This window comes from Eleginops maclovinus, chromosome 5, assembly GCF_036324505.1.
Source record: "Eleginops maclovinus isolate JMC-PN-2008 ecotype Puerto Natales chromosome 5, JC_Emac_rtc_rv5, whole genome shotgun sequence".
Classification (NCBI taxonomy): Eukaryota; Metazoa; Chordata; class Actinopteri; order Perciformes; family Eleginopidae; genus Eleginops; species Eleginops maclovinus.
The window spans coordinates 25,230,383-25,252,719 of record NC_086353.1 but is presented as its reverse complement, the minus strand read 5'-3'; the positions used below and the strand labels follow the sequence as shown (position 1 = coordinate 25,252,719).

Sequence of the window (22,337 nt, the reverse complement as noted above, 5' to 3'; positions counted from 1 at the left end):
TTATTGTATTCCAATTAGTGAAAGAAACCGGTAGACTGAAACACACGTCGATCATTGCTACATTTGATGTACATCCTGGAAAACAGGTCTTTAGTCAGCACCTGTTATCTTTAATCGAAAGCTTTGTTTCCTCGATGATTTTGGCACAGGATAAAAAGCGGCTCTGGTTACTCTTTTGCATTTTGGAACTCAAAGGTCAACAAAACTAAACTTCACACACCTAACAAATCACATGTAACATTTACAAATTGTCAGTAGCCACCACGTATGTGACAAATAATTACAGATTCAGTCATCTATTTAATCATGCTATCTTCAACATTTTTTTTTCTCTATTTTCTTTTTTAGAGTTATTGTGTAATTAATGTTTTGTTGTGTTACAGACCTGCCCCAGCCTCAAATGTTGCCCTTAAGGAATTGCAGACTTTATTCATATACAAAGTCAAACATGGTACACTGCAGACTTACTGCCCCTTTAAAACTTAACCGTTATTTTTTCCTCAGCTTTTCTACCATGTAGTCAAAATGAGCTGGGGGGCCACAGACTCAGAGGAGAAATGTAAACCATTGCACAGTTTATGCAATGCACACAACTACAAACTATATTGAGACAGGTTTTATCTGATCCTATTTCATTGTCAAATATATTGACACAACTTAAAAGTCCTATCCTAATATCCTTCTATATTGATAACATATACTGTACATAACATAAACTTTTTTTTTATCACAAGTGCTCTACAAAGATTAAAGCTGATATTTTAAGTTTGCACTAAGACATGTTTTTATGTTGAAAAAACGCATTTGTTTTTATCATTCTGCCTTCCTTAATATAACTGTATTCATTCCATTTATGCAACGCTGACAAAGCGCCTATATTTTTAAAACTTGAGCTAGTTCTCAAGCAGTGTGTCAAAAGACTCAGATGTTGTATATCTAAATTAGCATGTGGTATAATGGGGGGACAAAAATGTATGTCCTCATGCACTGAAAAAGCAATGAGTTTAAAATTAAATGTGCCAGTTATCTATTTTAAAATAAAAAAATACATCTTAATCAAATCAGCAACATTTAAAACTCTAGGCTTGTATTTCAGTCAGGAGAGACTTCAAGTTTGTTTGATGCGATAAACATTTCTGTTGCCGTATGAGCAAAGGGCATATTAACCCCATCATGCTGTGATGGATTTAGAGGGAGGAGGAGAAGCAGAATAGGAAAGTTGAAATCTCCCTGGGGTCTAGACACGGGTGGTGGTGAAGAGCTTGAGGGAATAATGAAGATCCGGATTGATGGAGGGTGCTTCTGAGATTGCCTGGGCCCTGGATATGATGAACTGGGGGTGAAAGGGGGGGACGAGGGCTTCGCCTGAAATGACAGCTGACAGGGAAGAAGAGAGCAGATTTAAATGTTTGCCGGATGCGCTGTGATTGGCTTGTGGGAGATGGGACGATTCGGATTGGTTTAGCTGGGGGAGTGATACGCTCATGCTTGTTGAACGAAAAGGGCGAGTGAGCGGGAGAATCTGTGAATGAGGTCTTCCTGCACTAAGCTTCATGGCAATTACCTTAGAGTCAGTAATCACTAAAAACTACAGAAACACATGAGAAATATGTGTTGTCTTCAGTGGTGGATAGTAACTAAGTACATTTCCTTAAGTACAATACTCGAGTACAATTATGAAGTACCTGTACATTACGTCAGTATTTTCACATTTTTTAAAAGATACAGTGGGGCAAAAAAGTATTTAGTCAGCCACCAATTGTGCAAGTTCTTCCATTTAAAAAGATGAGAGAGGCCTGTAATTTTTATCATAGGTATACCTCAACTATGAGAGACAGAATGAGAAAAAAAAATCCAGGAAATCACATTGTAGGATTTTTAATGAATTAATTGTTAAATTCCTCGGTAAAATAAGTATTTGGTCACCTACAAACAAGCAAGATTTCTGGCTCTCACAGACCTGTAACTTCTTCTTTAAGAGGCTCCTCTGTCCTCCACTCGTTACCTGTATTAATGGCACCTTTTTGAACTCGTTATCAGTATAAAAGACACCTGTCCACAACCTCAAACAGTCATACTCCAAACTCCACTATGGCCAAGACCAAAGAGCTGTCAAAGGAGACCAGAGACAAAATTGTAGACCTGCACTAGGCTGGGAAAACTGAATCCGCAATAGGTAAGCAGCTTGGTGTGAAGAAATCAACTGTGGGAGCAATTATTACAAAATGGAAGACATACAAGACCACTGCTAATCTCCCTCCATCTGGGGCTCCACGCAAGATCTCACCCTGTGGGGTCAAAATGATCACAAGAACAGTGAGCAAAAATCCCAGAACCACACGGGGGGACCTAGTGAATGACCTGCAGAGAGCTGGGACCAAAGTAACAGAGGCTACCATCAGTAACACACTATGCCGCCAGGGACTTAAATCCTGCAGTTCCAGACGTGTCCCCCTGCTTAAGCCAGTACATGTCCAGGCCCGTCTGAAGTTTGCTAGAGGGCATTTGGATGATCCAGAAGAGGATTGGGAGAATGTCATATGGTCAGATGAAACCAAAATAGAACTTTTTGGTAAAAACTCAACTCGTCGTGTTTGGAGGAGAAAGAATGCAGAGTTGCATCCAAAGAACACCATACCTACTGTGAAGCATGGGGGTGGAAACATCATGCTTTGGGGCTGTTTTTCTGCAAAGGGACCAGGACGACTGATCCGTGTAAAGGAAAGAATGAATGGGGCCATGTATCGTGAGATTTTGAGTGAAAACCTCCTTCCATCAGCAAGGGCACTGAAGATGAAGCGTGGCTGGGTCTTTCAGCATGACAATGATCCCAAACACACCGCCAGGGCAACGAAGGAGTGGCTTCGTAAGAAGCATTTCAAGGTCCTGGAGTGGCCTAGCCAGTCTCCAGATCTCAACCCCATAGAAAATCTTTGGAGGGAGTTGAAAGTCCGTGTTGCCCAGCGACAGCCCCAAAACATCACTGCTTTAGAGGAGATCTGCATGGAGGAATGGGCCAAAATACCAGCAACAGTGTGTGAAAACCTTGTGAAGACTTACAGAAAACGTTTGACCTCTGTCATTGCCAACAAAGGGTATATAACAAAGTATTGAGATGAACTTTTGTTATTGACCAAATACTTATTTTCCACAATAATTTGAAAATAAATTCATTAAAAATCCTACAATGTGATTTCCTGGATTTTTTTTTCTCATTCTGTCTCTCATAGTTGAGGTATACATATGATAAAAATTACAGGCCTCTCTCATCTTTTTAAATGGGAGAACTTGCACAATTGGTGGCTGACTAAATAATTTTTTGCCCCACTGTACTTTATACTTGCTCTCCACTAGATTTTTGGAAGTCACTAATGTACTTTTTAATACACTATGTTTAGACAGCTTTTATTCACTAGTTATTTTTTTGACTTAGGTTATTAGCTAATACAAAATAAAATAAAATATTAAGTAACTCCAACATATATTTATAGCTTACGACAACCAGCAGCAGTATATCAAGTTATTCAAATTAGCTCTACATTTACCAGTTGGGATAAAAACACACCAACAACCCTCATAGTAACCCAGTAACTCAATAAATGTACACTTCTGAAATGGGACATTACACATAACGAATACTTTTACTTTTGGTACTTTAAGTATATTTTGATTCCGATAATTTTGTACTTTTACTTAAGTACAATTTTGAATGCAGGACTTTTACTTGTAACAAAGTATTTTTAAATTGTATTATTGCTAATCTGACTACTTTATCCACCACTGCATGTACCAGCTGTGATAAACACACTAACACATCATAATCCAGTAATTTAGTATAATTCGGTACTTTTTCTTTTGGTACTTTAAGTATATTTTGATGGCGAACCTTTTTTTACTTTGACTAATTTTTGAATGCAAGACTTTCACTTTTAACAAGGTGTTTTTACAATTTATTATTGGTACTTTTACCAAATCCGAGTACTTCTTTGACCTCTGGTTGTATTTCAAAAAAGATTTGACTTGAATACAAAAACAAGCTACTAAATGTATCACTATAGTAACATTTAATGTGATGCATGAAACGGGCAACCTTATTGTGTAACAGCCTTTTTATACGTGGTACAAGTGACTGTGAAGAAAGCAACATTTCCAACCTTTATTTATGTCCATACTTCCTGTGACTTGTTAGCCCACACACCAACACATTATATAAGCCAAATTCGTAACAAAAACAGCGACAGCATTAACTTCTAAAATGTTTTAATTGATGTATTACAATGTGTACATTTCATCAGGTAAACATTTACATTATAATCATTTCATTAGTCTTTAGGTAGCTTCAGTGTTTTAGTATAACGGTCCTGCTCTGGACAAGATACATAAGACCTTAGCTGTTTCCAGCCCCAGTCCATTTGTAGGCATGCAAACATTACTTCATATCTTCTACACATTAATAGATAATATCAAAGGCAAACAGGAACAGTCTGTTGGTGAGAAATGCAATCACTGTTCAGTACAGCAAAGTTAGAGATCAAGCATCGTACTATATCTTATATACACCGTTTATGTTGTTAGAAGGCCGTCTCTCGCTAGATTGCAGTGACCAGAGACACGTTTAGTAACCCTTCATGGGGTTATGAATGATACGGTTGGGCTGGGACGTCATTGGGTACATGCGGTTCACTGAATGAGTATTGATGTCTCCAGATACTTTGTCTTTGGAAGGACTCTCAGGATATTTGGTTTTTGACAGTGTTAAGCTGTAGCATGACTCTCCACCCATAGCATCTTCTGTCTATCTGTCTGTGTTTTGATGAACTACCTTTGGATAAGTTACTTGTTCAGTGACAGTGAGGAGTTATTTGGAGGCAATACACCGGCAAATTGACCATTGACTTCCTCAAAATTACATCACATTCAATTCCTCACTATGTGGAGTTTTTAGTAACTGGCAACCAAAATGTAAAATTCTGACTGATGTTAAATGTAACAAAATAACTAGGCCAAGACAGAGACAAGAAAATAAATTACTTATGTTTTTTTTTATTTGAATGGGTTATTATGATTTACCTTAAAAAATATAAAGCTATTTAAAACTTCATAATAATTTTCTCTGCTTTATATTGGGATTGAGTGTTTTTAAGGATGCACTGGAGATATTCACAGAAATGCTGAGATGACGAGGGGGAACTTTTGTTGTCTTGTTTGATATAAACTGTCCCCAATTTATTTATTCACTTCTACTGCATTTGAGAAAAAGAAAAAAAGACCAAATTCAATAATGAAAAATGTGCAAAACTGCATTTATAAAGATAACAATAAAAGTTTCCATGGCACTTCTTTTATATCTGTTTGCAGCTGGATGATCCTCCCTTCAGTGTTTTGTGCTCAAATAGTCTCATTCAAAGCTAAACAGATCTAAAAATGTGGGTTATATTTTGAGAAAAAAATCTGAGATTACGATGGAAATTTACTAGAAACTAGAAATTGAATATTCTCTGACATTTCAAAGACAAATAAGGAACAACATTCTTTTTCTGCTGGGTTGGATAGACCTCATCACACCACTGACTCCACCCCTTGGCGTATATTTACCTGCAGTAGATAACTTAATCAAATTATATTTTGCAGTCTAATTCAGCAGTAAAAAAACACACTTTAGCCTAGATTCACATTATCATGGGCATTCAGACTTTAAATAGACATTGCCATAAATTGGGACTATTCAAAAGAAAACAACAAATTGATTTGGATAAAGTCATACCACAACAAGCAGACAGATTACAGATTAAGGATACCACTTAAATTCTCCGAAAACATCTTAGTTTGTTTATTGTACATTTGCGCAATAAGGTTATTTCTCAGAATATTCCCCGTTCCTGCACATTATAATTTGTTTTTACATTAGCCTTGATATGCCATCTCAAAAGTAAGAATCTGAAGACATAGAAATAACAAGAAATCCATTCAGTGACAATAGCTTTAATCTGTTTCTTTTAATAGGATATTTGACATGTCTGTTATAACTGCCCTGCAAATGATGTGTTAGGTTGACATTTATGCTGTTCTTATAATAATGACACAAGATACATTTGTGCTCGAGTTGATAAAAACCAAAGTGTCCAAAGGAGCAGAGCAGGCTGTCCATATCTGGCTGTGATAAACACCAGCATTAGCTTAAGCCTGCTATTCTGCCACCAGTACAACACACTTTTATAAGAATATTACTAATCCTCACCTACAGCATCTTGATAACAAGCTATGATATTTGTACTGGTAATTAACCCCTTTTAATATTAGGCAGACGAAATGAGAACTAGGGTTGTCATGTTTCCACATAATCACTATGCTATCTTTACTGCAACTCAACCTCCGTTCCAAGCTTCGTGTTGACTTGTAGTTGTTATGCTGCCAGGAGCTTATTCGTTAATGCTTATTATGCTCTGCTTGTATATCAAACACTCATCACACCTGCAATGTACAACTTTTGCCAATGAAACAGGCCAGCTATCTGAAGTGTTAGTGCAGTGCTATAGAGTGGTACAGTGAAGGGAAGTAGTTTTGTAGGCCGACCCAGAACTTAGCATTACAAGGGCTACCTAAACTAACATTTTGGGATATTGGCATTTTTCCATTGAATTTTGTATGATACACATTTTGTTCAGCAGTATAATTCTGACATATTGACAACACATTTTACTTGTTGAAGAGAAAATGCATTTGCCAGAAGCAAATCGCTAACATGAGGCTCTAAACAAACCAAGTCTCGATCACATGACTGAGCATCACCCCACTAAGCTAAAGGCTGACTCTCATTTAGCCACATGGTAGCAAATGCAGTTTTTAAGACACATAAGAGCTTCAGACATTCACCATTGCGGTGTTTACTGACATATTTTATATTGCAGAACAAAACTTGAATATAGCTTAAGCTTGAGTTAATCACAGACCTAAACAATAACAAAAAGTACATTGACTTTGAGACAAGGGAACCCAGAAGTGCTATAATGCTAACTGATTTCCGGGTTCAAGACTCATTCCTGCTCCACTCTATTGTCAGGTTACCTTTAAATTTCAACAATAACTTTGAAAAAACACTTTGAAAGCAGACCTGGCCAGTAGCTAGTGCAGATAGTCATACATTTGGGGTGATCCTCACACTTGCTGATGCTAAATGCTCCGTCTTCTGTTCCATTCTTCAGCAATACCCCAAAAAGTGCAGAAGCCGTTTTGTTTGTTTTTTGGCACAATCAGTATATAGCACCATGAAAGTTCTGCCAGGCAGTCTGTTTCGAGAGGAATCATTTATGTTGAAGCATATTCATACAAACATCAAAGTCACACTGGGTGTTAAAACCAGCTGGAGAAACAAGATTAGCCTATCAGCAGTGTACAGGGTGTGTGCCTGCTGCGCTGCCAGTCCCTCCACACCCCCATGAGTCAGAGTGAGAAGAGCTAACCACGGGGCGGGAATCTACTCTGGCTTGTCAGAGATACAGTTGTTGAAAGTAATCTCTTTATCTCACTTTTCACTTTGGTTTGATGTTGTGAAAAGCTATGGCTTATCATTTGGTAACTCAAGGCAGGGGATCATTGCATTCCTTTGCCTCCCCCCTCCCCCGCTTCTTTGTTATTTGATCTGTTATCATACCTTATTTTATTGCTCTTGTGTTGTCACTGAACTAATCTTTGTGTTTGCAAACACATTTTGTGCTTAGTTATTACCTAGTCAGCAGATGGGGGGGGGGGGGTGTTCTGACATATAGGACAGTACAATAAGACGTTACAACCTATTACACAAACTGTGGAAAAAGAACACAATCCTTTCATCTTTCTGGATTGTCCTGATGCAGTTATTCCAGCCGATCTAGTGCTAACAGCTCCTGTTGTATTTCAGGTCTGATTATCTGGTAAGGTTAATGCATCTTCTTAATTTTTGAAATATCATCTACTGAAGCTAGACTAGACAACAACACATTTTGCTCTCTAACAAAGATCACAATTACAACTGGTATTGGTTGAAGGTTTTTTTTCCACCTGTGGCTTTAAAGCGCATGTGTCTAAAGACTATCGGTCTTAAAGTTCACATAGAAACAATACACAACAAGTGCTCCAAACATCTGTGATCACATACTCTCACACAGAAAACAAAATAGCTAAACAAATCAATGGTTTCCTCTTTGTTGCGCAGGCTCAAGTACCAGCCTCAGGTGAAGCGAGGCTTTAAAGCAAAGTCCTGTCCTCGCATAGTTCTACTAATAAGCACCAGTAGAATCCAGCTGGTTCACCCCCCCCCGCCCCGCCCCCCAAAGCCCATCCACTCCTCAATCCCTCAGGGTAGCAGTCATTAACTGGTGGCAGTCCAGATCCCCTCGTGGCTCCAGTGGGCCCGGCAGCCTCATGCCTGTCTTCTGATCCACACACCAGCACTTTCCCCGCAGGCCATCACGAGCGGGATGACACTGCAGGCAGAAAAGATAAATACATATTTGACTAACTTCTAACAAGCCTCTTCGACTGCAGGTTCAACTATTAAAGCAGCTCTAGTCAACAATGCCAAATGTATGTTAATCATATCTTTACTCTAATTTTGCCTTTCCCAGTGAATAATGACAAAAAGTTCCACAACGTTTGATCACAAGGCGCTCACACATTTGGTATGTACTCTTATGATTGACTTTTTCGGGGGCAAAAGTAAATATATCGCATCATAACTTGATGAATGTTAGCTTAATTTAATCCAAAAATAAAATATAAATAAATCCCAGATCCAGTTAGGCTTGAAGGCGTCACAAGTTGTGTTATGTTGTGTGAATATATGTTTACTTTGTTTGTTTAAATTACACATCCACACCTATTTGTTCCCATGCTTATGATTTGCACACAACAGTTTTTGTCAAAATATCATCATTTTAAACCTCTAATGCTTTCACTTTTGGCAATACTTTTAACAATAGATTACACAACTATGTGTACCCTTATCAACCAACTCTGCAGTTCTCCTAAATTTCAAATTATCTTTTTACGGCATCGGTATTGTAGTTTTAATGATTTAGTGCACTCTCAATCTTCATATCTGAGTATTTATTTAGCAGCCGACTGCTGGTTTTAGCAAATGAGCTCTCAAAGCCCACTGTACCTTGCCTGTCCTTTACCAAACGGCACACTGATAACAAACTCGACTAACCTGTGAATTATTTGCAGCATTTAGCCGAAAGTAATTGCTGGAGAGCAAAAAAGAGCTTAAAATAAGAGTGAATATTGGAATTTCTGGACGTGCTAACATGCAGGTGTTTGCTAACGAGTTATGAGATAAGTTGTCTTTGTGTTCTGTGCTGAGAAATCAATGAATGCAGGTTCAAACTGAGGTAACAGACTAGTTTGATTATCTTTAAAGAACATTCAATGCTGTATTGGCAGGGCCATAATCCCCATGGATGACATCAGGCCTGACTTCTAAGCTTTTAAAGATGATTTCATTGCAATGCTCACTTGGCTATGTTTTCCATAAATGGTCAAATATACCAAGCCCATGAGATTCCTGCTCCGGACTTTGAATGATTCCTGTAATCCAAACTGCTTTGGGTCATTTTCCACTCTTTTCTTTAATGATTTACAGTTTCCAAAAGCCTTTTAGGTAAGTTAAGGATCTCAGAGTAACCCTGCCATGAAATGATTGCCAGTTGTCCCTTATGACCTGTTGTTTCCTTCCCAATAGGGTTTATCACAGGGCAGCTTTAGTTAAACAGTAAACAGATGCCTGTGAATGTGAGCAGACAGATACTTTAACCGCGTTACACAATCAACACAACTGAGACTGGATGTGTTAGTAGAGCATTCCTTTTATCACTCTGCTTTCTGCTTTGATTGCATATTCAAGTCTGAGCAGTCTTATCTGCGTGTTATCTTCGCTGATTGTCTCACTCTTATCTACATAGTTGCCCAATCGTGCAAATGCACGATAACAAAAAAGTGACTGCCTCGAAGGGCTAATTGCATCCATAACCGTAATAAAGTGATTTTTGGTAACTGTTTAGAGAAATCCACTTTAACAAACCATTCGTCTCTCTTCGTCTCGACAAATCACTGCAAAAAAAGCTCTTGGCATTACCGTGACAGTCTGCTTGGAGAAACTCTGTGTTATTATTCTACGAGTAAGACAATACTTCATCTTCTGCAGGCTTGTTTTGTGTTATGTTCCTGATGTAGTTTGAAGGATGTTTTATTTATATTGGCTTTATTATAGGGCTTCACAGTCTGCCAGTTCCCATGGCCAAATAGTGTCCTCCTCAGTAATTCAATAAAGCTCAAAAGGAAAAAAAGCCTGATCACAGACCTGTTTAGTGTGGAAATCTCCGTTCTTGTCACAGTTGGGTATTGGGATTGTGAAGAGATCGTCATGTGTGCGGCTATTTGACGCCAATCTGTCCAACGCTCTCTGTAGCTCAGCACGACATGGGGCCTGTAAAAGAAATCTTTTGTTATGATGTCTGTACACAACAGAACTCCAGATAAAGCTGGGCAGCACAATGTATTATTTTTTTCAAATCTTAATCGGGATGTCCACTGCACATTGAAATGTTATCATTTTGTTGTCATAATTTGTGTTCAATTATTATTTTCCTTCCAATGTTGCTTTTTCCTCAATAAAGTAAATTAGTGATGACATGCTTTTGTAGACTGTCCAGTAAGTTAACACCACAAGGGCTCCCTCAACAAAAAGCAATGGGGTTTTTCTGTTAGATTTCAGAATATTGCAGAAAATATTCTGTTGTTATCACACGTTGATGATACTTACATGTTTTGTTCAGCAGGATAATCTCCACATGCGTATCAACACAACTTTTTTAATGTTTGAAGCATAAATGGGACAAGTAAAAACCTAGTGTTATGCTAGAAACAAACTACATCATGGTGAGAAAACTGCTAAGCTAAAAGTGGCTAATGTTCGGTGAGAGGACGTTTAGTTGTCAAAAGTAGTCACATTTAGCAACCGCTAAGAAGCTTTAGAGATTCCGCAGTGGGATGTTAAGTGTTGTTATTTATGTCATTTAAAAAGTTAAAATCTCTTCAGCTTGTGGTAACAACCAGACTTAATTTAGGCTTCTAACAAAACCACGTTCAAAAACCATTGAATTTGAGAACAGGGAACCAAAAGTGGTAAAATGCTAACTCATGTCAGGGTTTTGGGACTCATTCCTACTGGAATGAGTCCCAAATATGCAAAAAATAAAGTTAGAAATAAATACTAGGCAACTATAATAATTGGGAAATACCAACGTTAACTTTACTATCATGATTTATGTAATGAAATAAATTCAAAGTGCTTCTGTGGCATACAAGATAAACTTAACATACCAGAGGTTTATATTACCCAAGCCAACTAATGATTGCATGTGAATGCATCATTGTGGCAGATTTTTAAATCAATCCGCAAAGCCAATCCAGCTGCTTCACCACTTAGTCTTTAAAGAATGTTTTTAAAAACCTATATGCGGGAGACACATGGACATGTTTGGCAAACGTCTGTGTTAAATGAATGCCCTAAAGTGTGGTAAAAGCAGTCTGTTACTGATTAATGTGGATGTTATGTTCCCCTCTTGCCAAAATTAAAGCATCAAATTGCATGCTGATGTCAAAGTGCACCTGTACTTTATTCCGCAAGACCACAATTAAATTTTACGGTCTGTAAATAACTAATTTGTACATTTATAACCTGACTGTTACGCTTGTGGCTTTGGAACTATAAAGCCTTAATGTGGAACACCTGCTGGGGCTTTTGCAGCAGAAGGGATTGCCTGAGTTTGTTGTTTTCCCTGAAAATGTCAGAAGACGTTGGTCTCACCAGTGCCGCCTTGGCCTCCTCCCGGGCGTTGTTATTTCTCTGATTCGATTTGGGAGGGTGTCGGGCAAGGGTCTTCTGTATGCAGCGCTTGTCCTGCGGACTGCAGCGGATGTTGCTGTTGTTCGGGTGTTCAGGGATGATCTCATCCTGCCTCTCCATTGCTAAAGGACAAGGAATAATGTTTTAGTTTCTCCTTTTCAACAAGGTGGACAATGCACGTCAAGTATTACGTAAACAGCTGTAGGAGGCTTGACTGACATTGTTCTACATTTCAAAACCTTTGTCGAGGTTTTCAAATGAAGTCTCTATCACCCAAAAAACTATTTAAAATCCTTGATGGATTATTCCTTAAAATGAATAAATTAGTTCATTAAAAGAATCCCTATTATGCTCATTTTCAGGTTTGATATTTGTATGTTGTGCCTCTAATGTGATATGTTTACATGCTTTAATGTAGCCTATAACGTACCATGTGTTCAGTGTGACATAGTGATATCACTATGTTAAGGAAGTAATCAACGGTGTGGGAGATAAAAACCCTCTGGAGGGAACTTCTTTGGGGATTTTAGCCCTTGCTGACCATTTACATGCACAAAAACAGATAGAACACACTACGAAATGAAACCCCAGAAAAGCATTAAAAATGTTTTAGATTTTTTGTGAATCAACTTGAATATACCCCATCAGAATGGGCCTCCATTAGGGTGCCTCAAGTAGGGAGGGAACAGTTTTTTGGGGTAACATTTTTGGATTGAAGCAGAATATTTAGTTGTTGTGAATTTTGGAAATAACTACATCCATCCTTGTCCAATAAAAGTTGTATTGGGACTTTTACAGTGCTCTGGAAATGTTTGTTTTACACAAGCCTGCTGTAATCGAAATCTCCAAATACTTTATATAATAATATTAATACAGCCTGTCCTTTTCCTGCAACAGATACGGACTTAAAACCCAATGAATACCCTGCGAAGACATGGAATACTGATTTAGAATTCAATGTGCTTTAATGAGATGAGCACAATATGAGGCAACGAATCTTGATATACAGCTGAACACGGTGTCGGCTAAAAATGAGGCCAGGTTGACATCAAGGACACGGAGCCATGTTCCCGCTCTGGGGGGTAACCTGTACCTCGGCTCTCGCCCTACTACTCAACTCCCGCACCACCAACATGCCACCAGCTCTGAGGCTTTTTATACCATACCACCCCTGTTCTACCCAGCTCTGTACATTATGGTCTGTGCCACATTCACCTTTGCATCCCTATAATCCGGCAGATCTGCGGCCCTGCAGGCAGACAGCTGTTTCCTCAGGAAATGCCCCCCTCCCTCTCCATTCTCCACCCGTCCACAACAACCTCCCTCCGTGCCAGATGGAGGTTGTTAGAGGGTATTTTGCACTGTCACAAGTGGGCACAACTGTGTGTGAGTCTGGGGGGGGCACAAGATAGCTAAAATGGGGGTAAGGGGTTTTGTGTGTGCTTTCCTGCATGCTGCTTTTTCCACCTGTGGCTCACAAGACTTGGCACAGTGTAGTGTTTCTGCTCATAACCCATGGCATTTTACAGATTGGCACTGTGTGTGTGCCGTTTTGAAGCTGTTCCCGCTCCGACCATTGAACCAGATCTGAGCCCTGGTTAGTATCGAAGGTCACTGCCAGGCATTCAGTCGACACGTAGGTGGCTAAGTCCTCTCCTTAATCTTGAGCAATGTGTAGTTTTTTCTCACATACACACAATCCAAACCATCACCAGCCTTAGCTAGGCCCAGCCCCGCTGTTTACAGGATGTTGATGCTGGGACGTTTTTGAGGGATATTTTTCCTTTTGAACAACTTGGCGACCTGTCCTGGAAGATGAACGTGTTTGTCTCAACTTTACAGACAGTCATTTTGCTCCGCTTGACTTTCCGTGGGGAAGCGTCTCTGGGCTGTTTGTATTTTTAGTGTTGTTGCTCTTAAGCCTCACTCATCAGCACTTTGTTCCACAAGAGCCAACAGAGTTTCAGCTGTTTCCTTTTTTCCAAGTTGTTCTTTCTCGTCTTTCGCCAGTTTAAACTTTTCCGATTCTGCGTTTTTCGGTAAGGAGAGCCAAAGTGATGTTGCAGTGGGTCAGGGGTGGCATGTCCTGTTTGCTACCACTGCTGTTTTCTGCAGAGGAAGTCGCCACTGCTCTGTGTTTTCATTTGATTTGGATCAGCAGCTCTCGTGCCGTGCATTATCAGCCATGGAGCTGATACAGTGCACAGCCAAAATAAATAAATCTGTTGAGTAAACATCTATGGCAGACAATCAAACTTAGATTCAGAAACATCCTTCACCTGTCTTTTTATTTTTTAACACATTGGAATACACAGAATGTATGCAAAGATAATGCAAACACCCTGCCTGTATTAATCAGCAGGTAGAATTCATCTTCTAATTCCTCAAAACATATTTATTTATTTATGTTTGATTGCCTGTAAGGTCAATAAAGCATATTATTAGCATATAGTCAGGTAGCCAGTGCTCAGCGAAAGCTCGAGTGCACTTCCAAATCCAGCCACTAGACTTTTGAGTGTTTGGGGATAGAAAGGGCAGTGTGATCGGCATTTAAAATACCGTTTCTTCCTCATGAAACAACACTAACTTGTTAAATCATTGTATTTACATGACGAATCCGCGCCAAGACGAGACAAATGTCATCCTTAAATAAATATTTATTTACAGTCAGCAAAATTGGCAAAGTACTTCGCCTTGGTTTATTCTTCCACTAGCTTAGATCTTCAAAAGTGGAAAGAGAGTCTCCCTATGTGAGACAGTTGTATAAAAACCTGAGATGCATCTTTTTAAAAACATTGCCATTATATCTGCTCTGTAATACAGAGAAACTGAGGATGGCTACAGGGTGCTCATGAAGCGTGGTGCATAGATTATCAATTCACATTAGAGTCTGAAAACACTAACAGGAGCTGTCCTTACTCGACATAGAGCTCGACTTGCATCAGCCAACAACAGCTTTTCCCAGTTCCCTCATGTCTGTATTTATATGTGTTTATATGTGTCATATTTTAACAACAAAGTGGCAGACATATAGAAGAATTTATGACAGTTATATTTTACAACTATAAAATGTCTCAGTTAATATAATGGACACCATCATAGGCAGGTCAAAATGTGGACCCTGTCTCTGTGACATGGTTACTCAAGACCCAATGTTAAGCTAAGCTGGATGGCACCACCAAACTCTTGGCTAATTCCAAAATGGGAAAAGAGGTGGATCGTTGGTGATGTTACGGCAGACCCGGTAAGCAGCTAGAAACCTGTGACAACTCCCACCTGTCACTCAATTTGACCGTGCCCTTCCTTTTGCTTAGTTTTTAGAAATGATATAATTTGAGTGGTTCGCATTATTATTATTTTTTTAATTCACTCTAAAGAGACCCAAAAAAATTGTCTAAGATGAGATAAGAAGTATTTTGTTGATCCCAATATGGGACATTTTTTGTCTCGAATGTCAACATGTTTATACTGCTGTAAAGTTACATATATCTGTATGACTTGCTTTTTGATCAAGCTTAAAGTGGACATTTAAGGACATTAAGCAAGTTTGTCCCAATTTATTAAAATATAAAGTATTCCTCTTGAAAGTAGTTTTGTAACGTTTTAACTTCCTTTTGCTGCAGTGATGTAGGAGTGTACTTCAGGGCGTGTCAGGACACTGTGACATCAGTGATGGGTGAGGTTAGAAATGCAACTGTTGCGTGTTATAAGTCCCCCATTGCACATTTATGAGAAAACACACTGAAAACATTCTAAACTATTTGTCTTTTGCTTTTTATCCATCCTCCTTGTTTAGTGAGTTGAAGGGTCACGGCTCAGTGCTCAGGCATCGTATCTATTACCAAGGCCTTTGCCTCAGCCAGGGTCATTCCTGTTCCTCCACCTTATTCATTCATGTTTTATAAACACAGGGATTAGATTGCTTTTAATAAAGAATCGCTCCATAAACATTGCCCAGAATGGCTTAAATGTCAAATTCATTTAAAACTTTCACAAGACGCAGGAAACCTTGAGTGTAGTGTTTTGGTTCTCCTTGACAGAGATAGAAATAATAGATTATAATATATTGACAGCAACTAATCTCCTGAAAAATGAACTCGGGGGCTACTCCTCCAAAATGTTTGATAAGTGTTTTTACAACACAGAGAGCTGGCAGGAAACTCAAAAGTCAACTAGGCCTTGTCCCAAAAAAGTGTTCGCTTTAGTCAACACTGGATCCTGGTTTCCTGGCAGGAGCTTTCTCTGAATCAGTTAATCATCTGAGTCAGTGTTTGGGGCACTCCTAAAAACACTGTTAAAGACTACTAGGGGTAAAAAGGCCAGTGGAAATGTTGGATAAGGGTTTGTCAAGGAAAAGATAGAAAGTTAAATCAACAGTGAATGACAAAGGCAACCTTTGTGGAAAGGAAAGCTGTGGCACTGTCTGATGCTTCTTTGGCCCTTTGCTCTCTAGTGATGTTATAAAACAGACATCCTGAAGTACGACACGTTTGAGAGTCTGAATCCAAAGAGAGCAGGGCAGCACCAGTTTACTGTCCTTTTTTATTAACACTTCAACAAGCACATAGCATTAAAGAGAAACATTTTTGAGAGGAACTAAAAATGCAGATCCCGACTTTGAATCATAAACTGTCGTGTGAACTTCAAAGAAACTGCATCCCAAAAATAAAGCCATTATCATCTCCCAGCTGGATTACCTTCAGTATAAACATGGTTTTTTATCCTGATAAAAATCCTTTGGATCAAAACCTGCACTGGTGAAAATAAAACACGTTTTGCTCATTTAAAGGCAGTACAGATTTTTTTCCCAAACTCCCTGCCTCCTCCTGTGAGATTTCTATCACAGTTCTTTCTGTTCTCGGAACGCAACCCTTTCAATCTAGATAAAAAAAACTTTATAAAAAAGCATCTGTGTGCAACAATATTAGGTGATCTAATATATGTTTTAGATTGATTACAGATGTGTTAGAAAAATCTATCATACTGTAGTGGCCAACTTTACTTCATCACTGTTGATGCACTGAATCTACGACTACATGTGGTGAATAGATCTATGACACGACAGAAAGCTGCAGCCGCGGTGAATGAGGTCAAACTATTTTTAAGTATATCATTCACTTAATTGAGTGGATTGAATTTATTTGTTCAAATATATGTATAGATTCAGTGCAAGGAGGCGAAATCAATACTACAGTATTGTAACGGACCAGTAAATGGACGTGTTGATTACTATGAATTAGCATTAAGTCAATATATATGTAAATTGCTTCTTTGTTTTACTGGATCAGATAATATTAGATTTAGTTAACTGATCCCAATTTGGGAAATTGTTTTAAAATCGATCTCTTTATGTCTGTAAGAGACGTTCGTTAAAGTAAAGCACTTTCAAATGTTCCAAAAACACCATCAAAATCGAAATTGCCAACTTCCTGTTGGGTTAACAACATACCTCCAATAGACTTTTTTGTTGTTGTGTCTGCGTGTTACATATATACGGTGGCTGCTTAGGTCGGACGGGCAATGGCCCAAAACACTTCCATTAGGAGAAACGTGCTACACTTTCAAAAACAATACAAATACATGCGAATGAAGAAACATCTTCCCCAACTGGACGAAACATGCGCAATGTTCAAAACACATTGGAAACCAGGAGACACGATAAAGCCATGTTACTGCAGATATGCTGTAAGCTAGCTAGCTAATGTAGCTAACTAACCATTTCAAATATACTGACAAAACACTTGCAGAGAGTGACAGGTGGCCAACTTTTTAATCTCCTAACATCACCAGGCGCTCCGGTCCCAGCTGTGCGCATCACTTTTTATTGTCCCTGTTTCCGTTGTTGTAGCGTTTTGTTTATGCAGCATCTGTTTTGGCACATTTGTGTTTTTATATGTGTAACCTTTTTGTAAGTGCAGCGGTCGGCCACCGTACATATAGCTACCTACAGAATTCACACATCTTGGACACATCTCATATATTGGTTGCGTTATAGGTGGCGCTGTGGAGCCAATTTGGCACAGAAATGTTCACCATGAATTTTGTGCCACGTATAATCGTATAAAAACACGTTCAGAGATCAAAGTAAAAATAGTAATAATTCCTTGGACCCGGCTCTGTAAAGCTGAATTCTGACGATTCCCTGTCCTGCTCAGATTATTTGTCCGGTGTTGATGGCCAGGACAATGTTGGCCTGTTTGGTGTCCCTCAGCTCCAACACTAGGAGGGGGCTAATCACATTTACTCCTGCATGAGAGCCGCAGCTGTACAAATGGGCTGCACAACACAAAGAAAGCAAACACACAACATTAAGGGACATCTGCTGAGAGATGTGATGGAAAATCCTCACATAGCACATCTCCCAAAACGTGCCGAGGACTCCGCGCTCTTGGGAGAAAGGAAAATCAAAGTTAGCATGCTGCTTTCATCAAGACCTGTGTGCGTCACAGCAAATTGGAGCGCAGTTGGACAGAGTCACGCTCCGTCAACAGCTCCATTCATGCAACTCCTCTGGTGCCGGGAGGTGTAAGACTTTTCATATCTGACATCTGTATCAGTTTGTAAATAATATCCGTTTCACTGTCCGAAGGAAGCATTCGAACACGACACCGGGGCCGACTCGGCAGGAATGCAGTAGCAGACGCCAACATACGCATGATGATATATTCTTAGTATCTAGTTAGCAAGGGTTTCTAAGAAAGAAATATTAAGAGGAAATGAAGCTGTCTTAGATTTTGACACAAGATGCAGGGTAATGCTTGTTGTTGCTATGGACATGTTGGCTCAAGAATATAATATTGATACTTTCTTTTGAAAATCACACAAGGAGTGATAACTCTTGCCAGCCTGATTTCATGAATTACCTTTTTCAAGTCAAAAATCTGCCTTAAAAAGAGGTCATGAATCAGCACAAATCTTGTGTTATCCTGCAGTATCTGGATGAAGAGCTGCAACTATTAGCACCCTAAATCCCCTTCAGTGGACTGTGGAGGTCTGCCTCCATCCCAGGGCCCTTTTCATTATAAATTCTCTTGGTTTTTAAAAACCCTCTTCTATTTTTATCTAGCATGTTCACTGTTGCTAGGAGTGGGGCAGTGTCAGACATGTATTCAGGAGATGCACCCCCTTGTTTAATAATGCATAAGTACGGTGAATGCGCCACAAAGGAAATCTCCTGCTTGTGACTGGAGTTTGCTCTTCGCCTCTCCCCCTGTGCCTTTCTGATTGTCTCCCTCCTTGCCATGGTTTACTTTGAACATTCTTACCCAGCGATCTGAGCTGCTGCCCGGCAGAATTGATTTACAGTGAGATTTATCGGGCCGTGCTTCCCCACTTTGTTATGACAGATTCCAGGGGTGAGAAGGAGTATGCAGGCAAACAGACTTGAGCACTCAGATTACAGAACACCCAAAACAAACTTATGAACTTTCCAAAATACTGCCGCCCCACCCCGGACCGGAGATTCCCTCACTGTGCACTGAAACCCCGGCCGATCGGACAGCATCAAAGTCAGAAACAATAACCCTTCTGCAAGACGGACAGCCCCCGGTTTTATTATCAGGCTCTGAGCAGCTTTCCTCTTCTTTCTGATTCCATTTAGTCATGCAACGCCTAACCTACGCTGGCCCTGCACACAGAGCAGAAGGCTCTCATTTCAACTCTGGCAGCAAGAGTGCCGATGAGCTCATCCTCATGAAGGAGCTGGACGCGCTGAGCGATGCGCTCCAAGGCTTGTTAGGGGGGGGGTGGGGGTGCACCCAGGGCCAGGGGAAACAGATGCCGCAATGAAGATGAGAGTCCTGGGAGTTTCATATTGGCTAAGTTCATCCAAATCTTTGTCGTTCTGGCACTTACAGAGCGTCTACTACCATTACTGTCGGGGAGATCAGTGGAAGGAACGACTGGCTGCTTAGCTGATGATCTGGAACCCTTGAAAGAACCACCTTGTCTGAGACACATTATTACAACCGTCTCATATGGCTTAATGGAAATCAACACCCCTCCCTTTGTGGAAGACAAACATTGGAAACCAGAGTCTGAACATCAAAGCTGTGAACTGGAACTGTAGATAAGACTTCCAGTATTAGACAGACTTTCTGTTTGGAAAAGGAATGCAACAATAAAGAAGGAAATAAAAAGCTGTACCAAAAGAGTGTGATAGAGAAATGTAGACGTCTGCAGCAGCAGCAGGAGGAGGAGAAGGAGGAGGAGGCAGCACGGGGGCGTCCATGAAAGAGCACCAAGTGAATTACTGATTGCAGAGAGCCCTAATAGCCCCACACTGGCCACACTCCATTACAGACATTTCATACAGCGGCTTTTATTACCTACTCCTATTACAAACGCACACACAAGTTCACTTCCCCACACACACACACACACACAGTCTCCCACAATGCATTTCAATTCAGTGCACGTCTACCTGCAGGATCTCAGTTTGATGAGCTAATTTGCAGGGATTCTTTTTTTAACGTATTAACCAAATGCACGGTTCCTTCCTCACGAGCACGCCACACCGTCATACAGGCTGCAGAAGGAGGCAGCAGAAGCTCCTCACACACACTCACATGCACACACACCCACCTCAGCTATCAGTAGCCGGCTCTACATCTCACATCAGGGCCCCCTCTCACAGCGAGCAGCCGGTAGACCGCAGAGGGACGGTGAGCACGCTCCCATCAGGCCATGTGCAAGAAGCTGGTGAGTGTCCAGCCTCTGGTTTGTGGCTTAGCCGTGATTAGGGTCAACAAGCAGCACATAGTCACACACACACACACACACACACCTTACTTTGACCGTGCTCAGGTAAGGCCCAGGGAGTCAGAAAACACTGTTGTGCTTGGTCCACAGAGACCTGCTCAGCTGACAGAGAGCATCTCCACATATCAAATATGGTCTAAAACGCTTTGGATCTGTAACCCTAACCGTAATTTACAATAAATGGGAAATGGACTGTATTTATAAGAGCTTTTCCAGGCTTTAAACAAGTCAGCCTTCACACACATTCCTTCAGAGGCCACGTGCTCAGGGACACTAACACTCAGACACCCTTTGCCATGCCATCAGAACCAAGCTGGTATCTTGCCCAAGGACTCATCAACATGTTGACTGCAAGGTATGGGGATCATACCGCCAACCTTCCATTTGGAGGACGACCATCTACCTCCTGAGCCTCCGCCACCCTCTAAACTAAAAGAAAAGAACATATTCTCCATGAGATCAGACCCCTTTGCTCTCACCTGAGTTGTCCTCCAGCTCCCTCTCGTCAGTGCACACCCCCTGGCCGTGCATCAGCGAGTGCAGCGGCCTCTCCACGCCTCTCGGCGGGTAGCAGCGGAGGCCTGTGGCACACCGGGGAGAGTAGACGCCACAGTGGGCCCCTTTTGCCAGGGCGCAGGTGGGGCAGCAGCCGCAGCCGGGCTCCCGCACCGTCTCCTCGCAGCCGTCTGGCAGGCGGCAGGTGGCCAGCCGCTCCTCGGTGCACAGCGGGCAGCGGATGGCCTGGTCCGACAGGCACAGGGCCACCAGCGACAGGGCGCCAAATGCCCAAAGGGCCCAGCAGGACGGAGCCGCTGCCACGCCACCTCCACGCACCATGACAGCCCCGGCACCTGCACACAATCCTTGTAGAGTACCCCTTTGCGTTCTTCTCCTCTCACTGTTGATCACTTTCTACTTCAACTGCAGATCTGAGAGGAGCGCTTTGTCCAGGGCGCTCTTTGATATTTTCTGCTGGTTAGTGTTTCAATTGCAGGGACACAAAGCCTCTGCTGTATTGCCTCTCTGTTCCTCTGATTCAATTTCACAGTGTAGAAATCGGAGCCTGCGTCTGATGTGCCCAGCTGGTGAGTGAAGTGGTGATAGGAACTAGTTTTTGTTACGTTAGAATGAACAGGAAGAATATCCAGTACTGTGTTCAGGTGAGTCTTGTTGTCTCTCCGAGTTCCAGTCCAGATGCTCGCCCGCCCTCTAACGAGCCCCCACAAAAAATCTGGTCTACAATTGTCCAAATGCAGAGCAGGACATGAAGAGGCAGTGTTTTAAGTAACAGCTGCTGTTACCCCTCTTGCTGTTGTGCAGCGTAAAGGCTCCTGAGAATGGCTCAACACGAGTGGCTCTCCTTGGACTTTATACTGGTCCATGGACACGCCTCTTTCTACAGCGAGAGAGGAGCTGAAAAGCACAGCAGAGAAAAGCCAGGCTAAAGCTCTCTCCCTCTGTCTCCCTCTGTCTTACTCTCACACACAAGCTTACACACACTCTCCCTCACTGGTCTTTTCTCAATCCTGAGTGCATGGAGGGGGGGAAAAAAATCACCCTCTCACTTGTTCACAAACAGGTTTCTCTTATTATCCTCTTCAGTCATACAGGTCTGACTGATTTCATTAAAAAAATACCTATATATGTCCATCTGAAATGATGAAAGACCACAAAAAAACACACCAGTCCTATT

At 40.9% G+C, this 22,337-nt stretch overlaps 1 protein-coding gene across 1 annotated transcript; it reads right to left on the bottom strand.

Annotated features, from left to right (window-relative positions):
- Nucleotides 1–4,243: 4,243 nt before the first annotated feature.
- Nucleotides 4,244–21,974, bottom strand: LOC134864477 (insulin-like growth factor-binding protein 4). The gene is made up of 4 exons (XM_063883476.1): nt 21,124–21,974; nt 11,846–12,006; nt 10,337–10,462; nt 4,244–8,462 (listed from the first exon to the last, which is right to left on the bottom strand). The coding sequence occupies exons 1-4, from the start codon at nt 21,479–21,481 to the stop codon at nt 8,325–8,327; spliced, it is 783 nt and encodes a 260-aa protein (XP_063739546.1). The 5' UTR covers nt 21,482–21,974; the 3' UTR covers nt 4,244–8,324.
- Between the last annotated feature and the right edge of the window lie 363 nt (nt 21,975–22,337).

Excerpts from the sequence above, each read along its gene's own strand:
- LOC134864477 (XM_063883476.1), bottom strand. The coding sequence starts at position 21,481 with ATGGTGCGTGGAGGTGGCGTGGCAGCGGCTCCGTCCTGCTGGGCCCTT. Across the intron at positions 10,463-11,845 it reads AGGAGGCCAAGGCGGCACTG|GCCCCATGTCGTGCTGAGCT; the intron begins GTGAGACCAACG and ends TTTCTTTTACAG. Across the intron at positions 8,463-10,336 it reads GAGATTTCCACACTAAACAG|TGTCATCCCGCTCGTGATGG; the intron begins GTCTGTGATCAG and ends TTCTGCCTGCAG.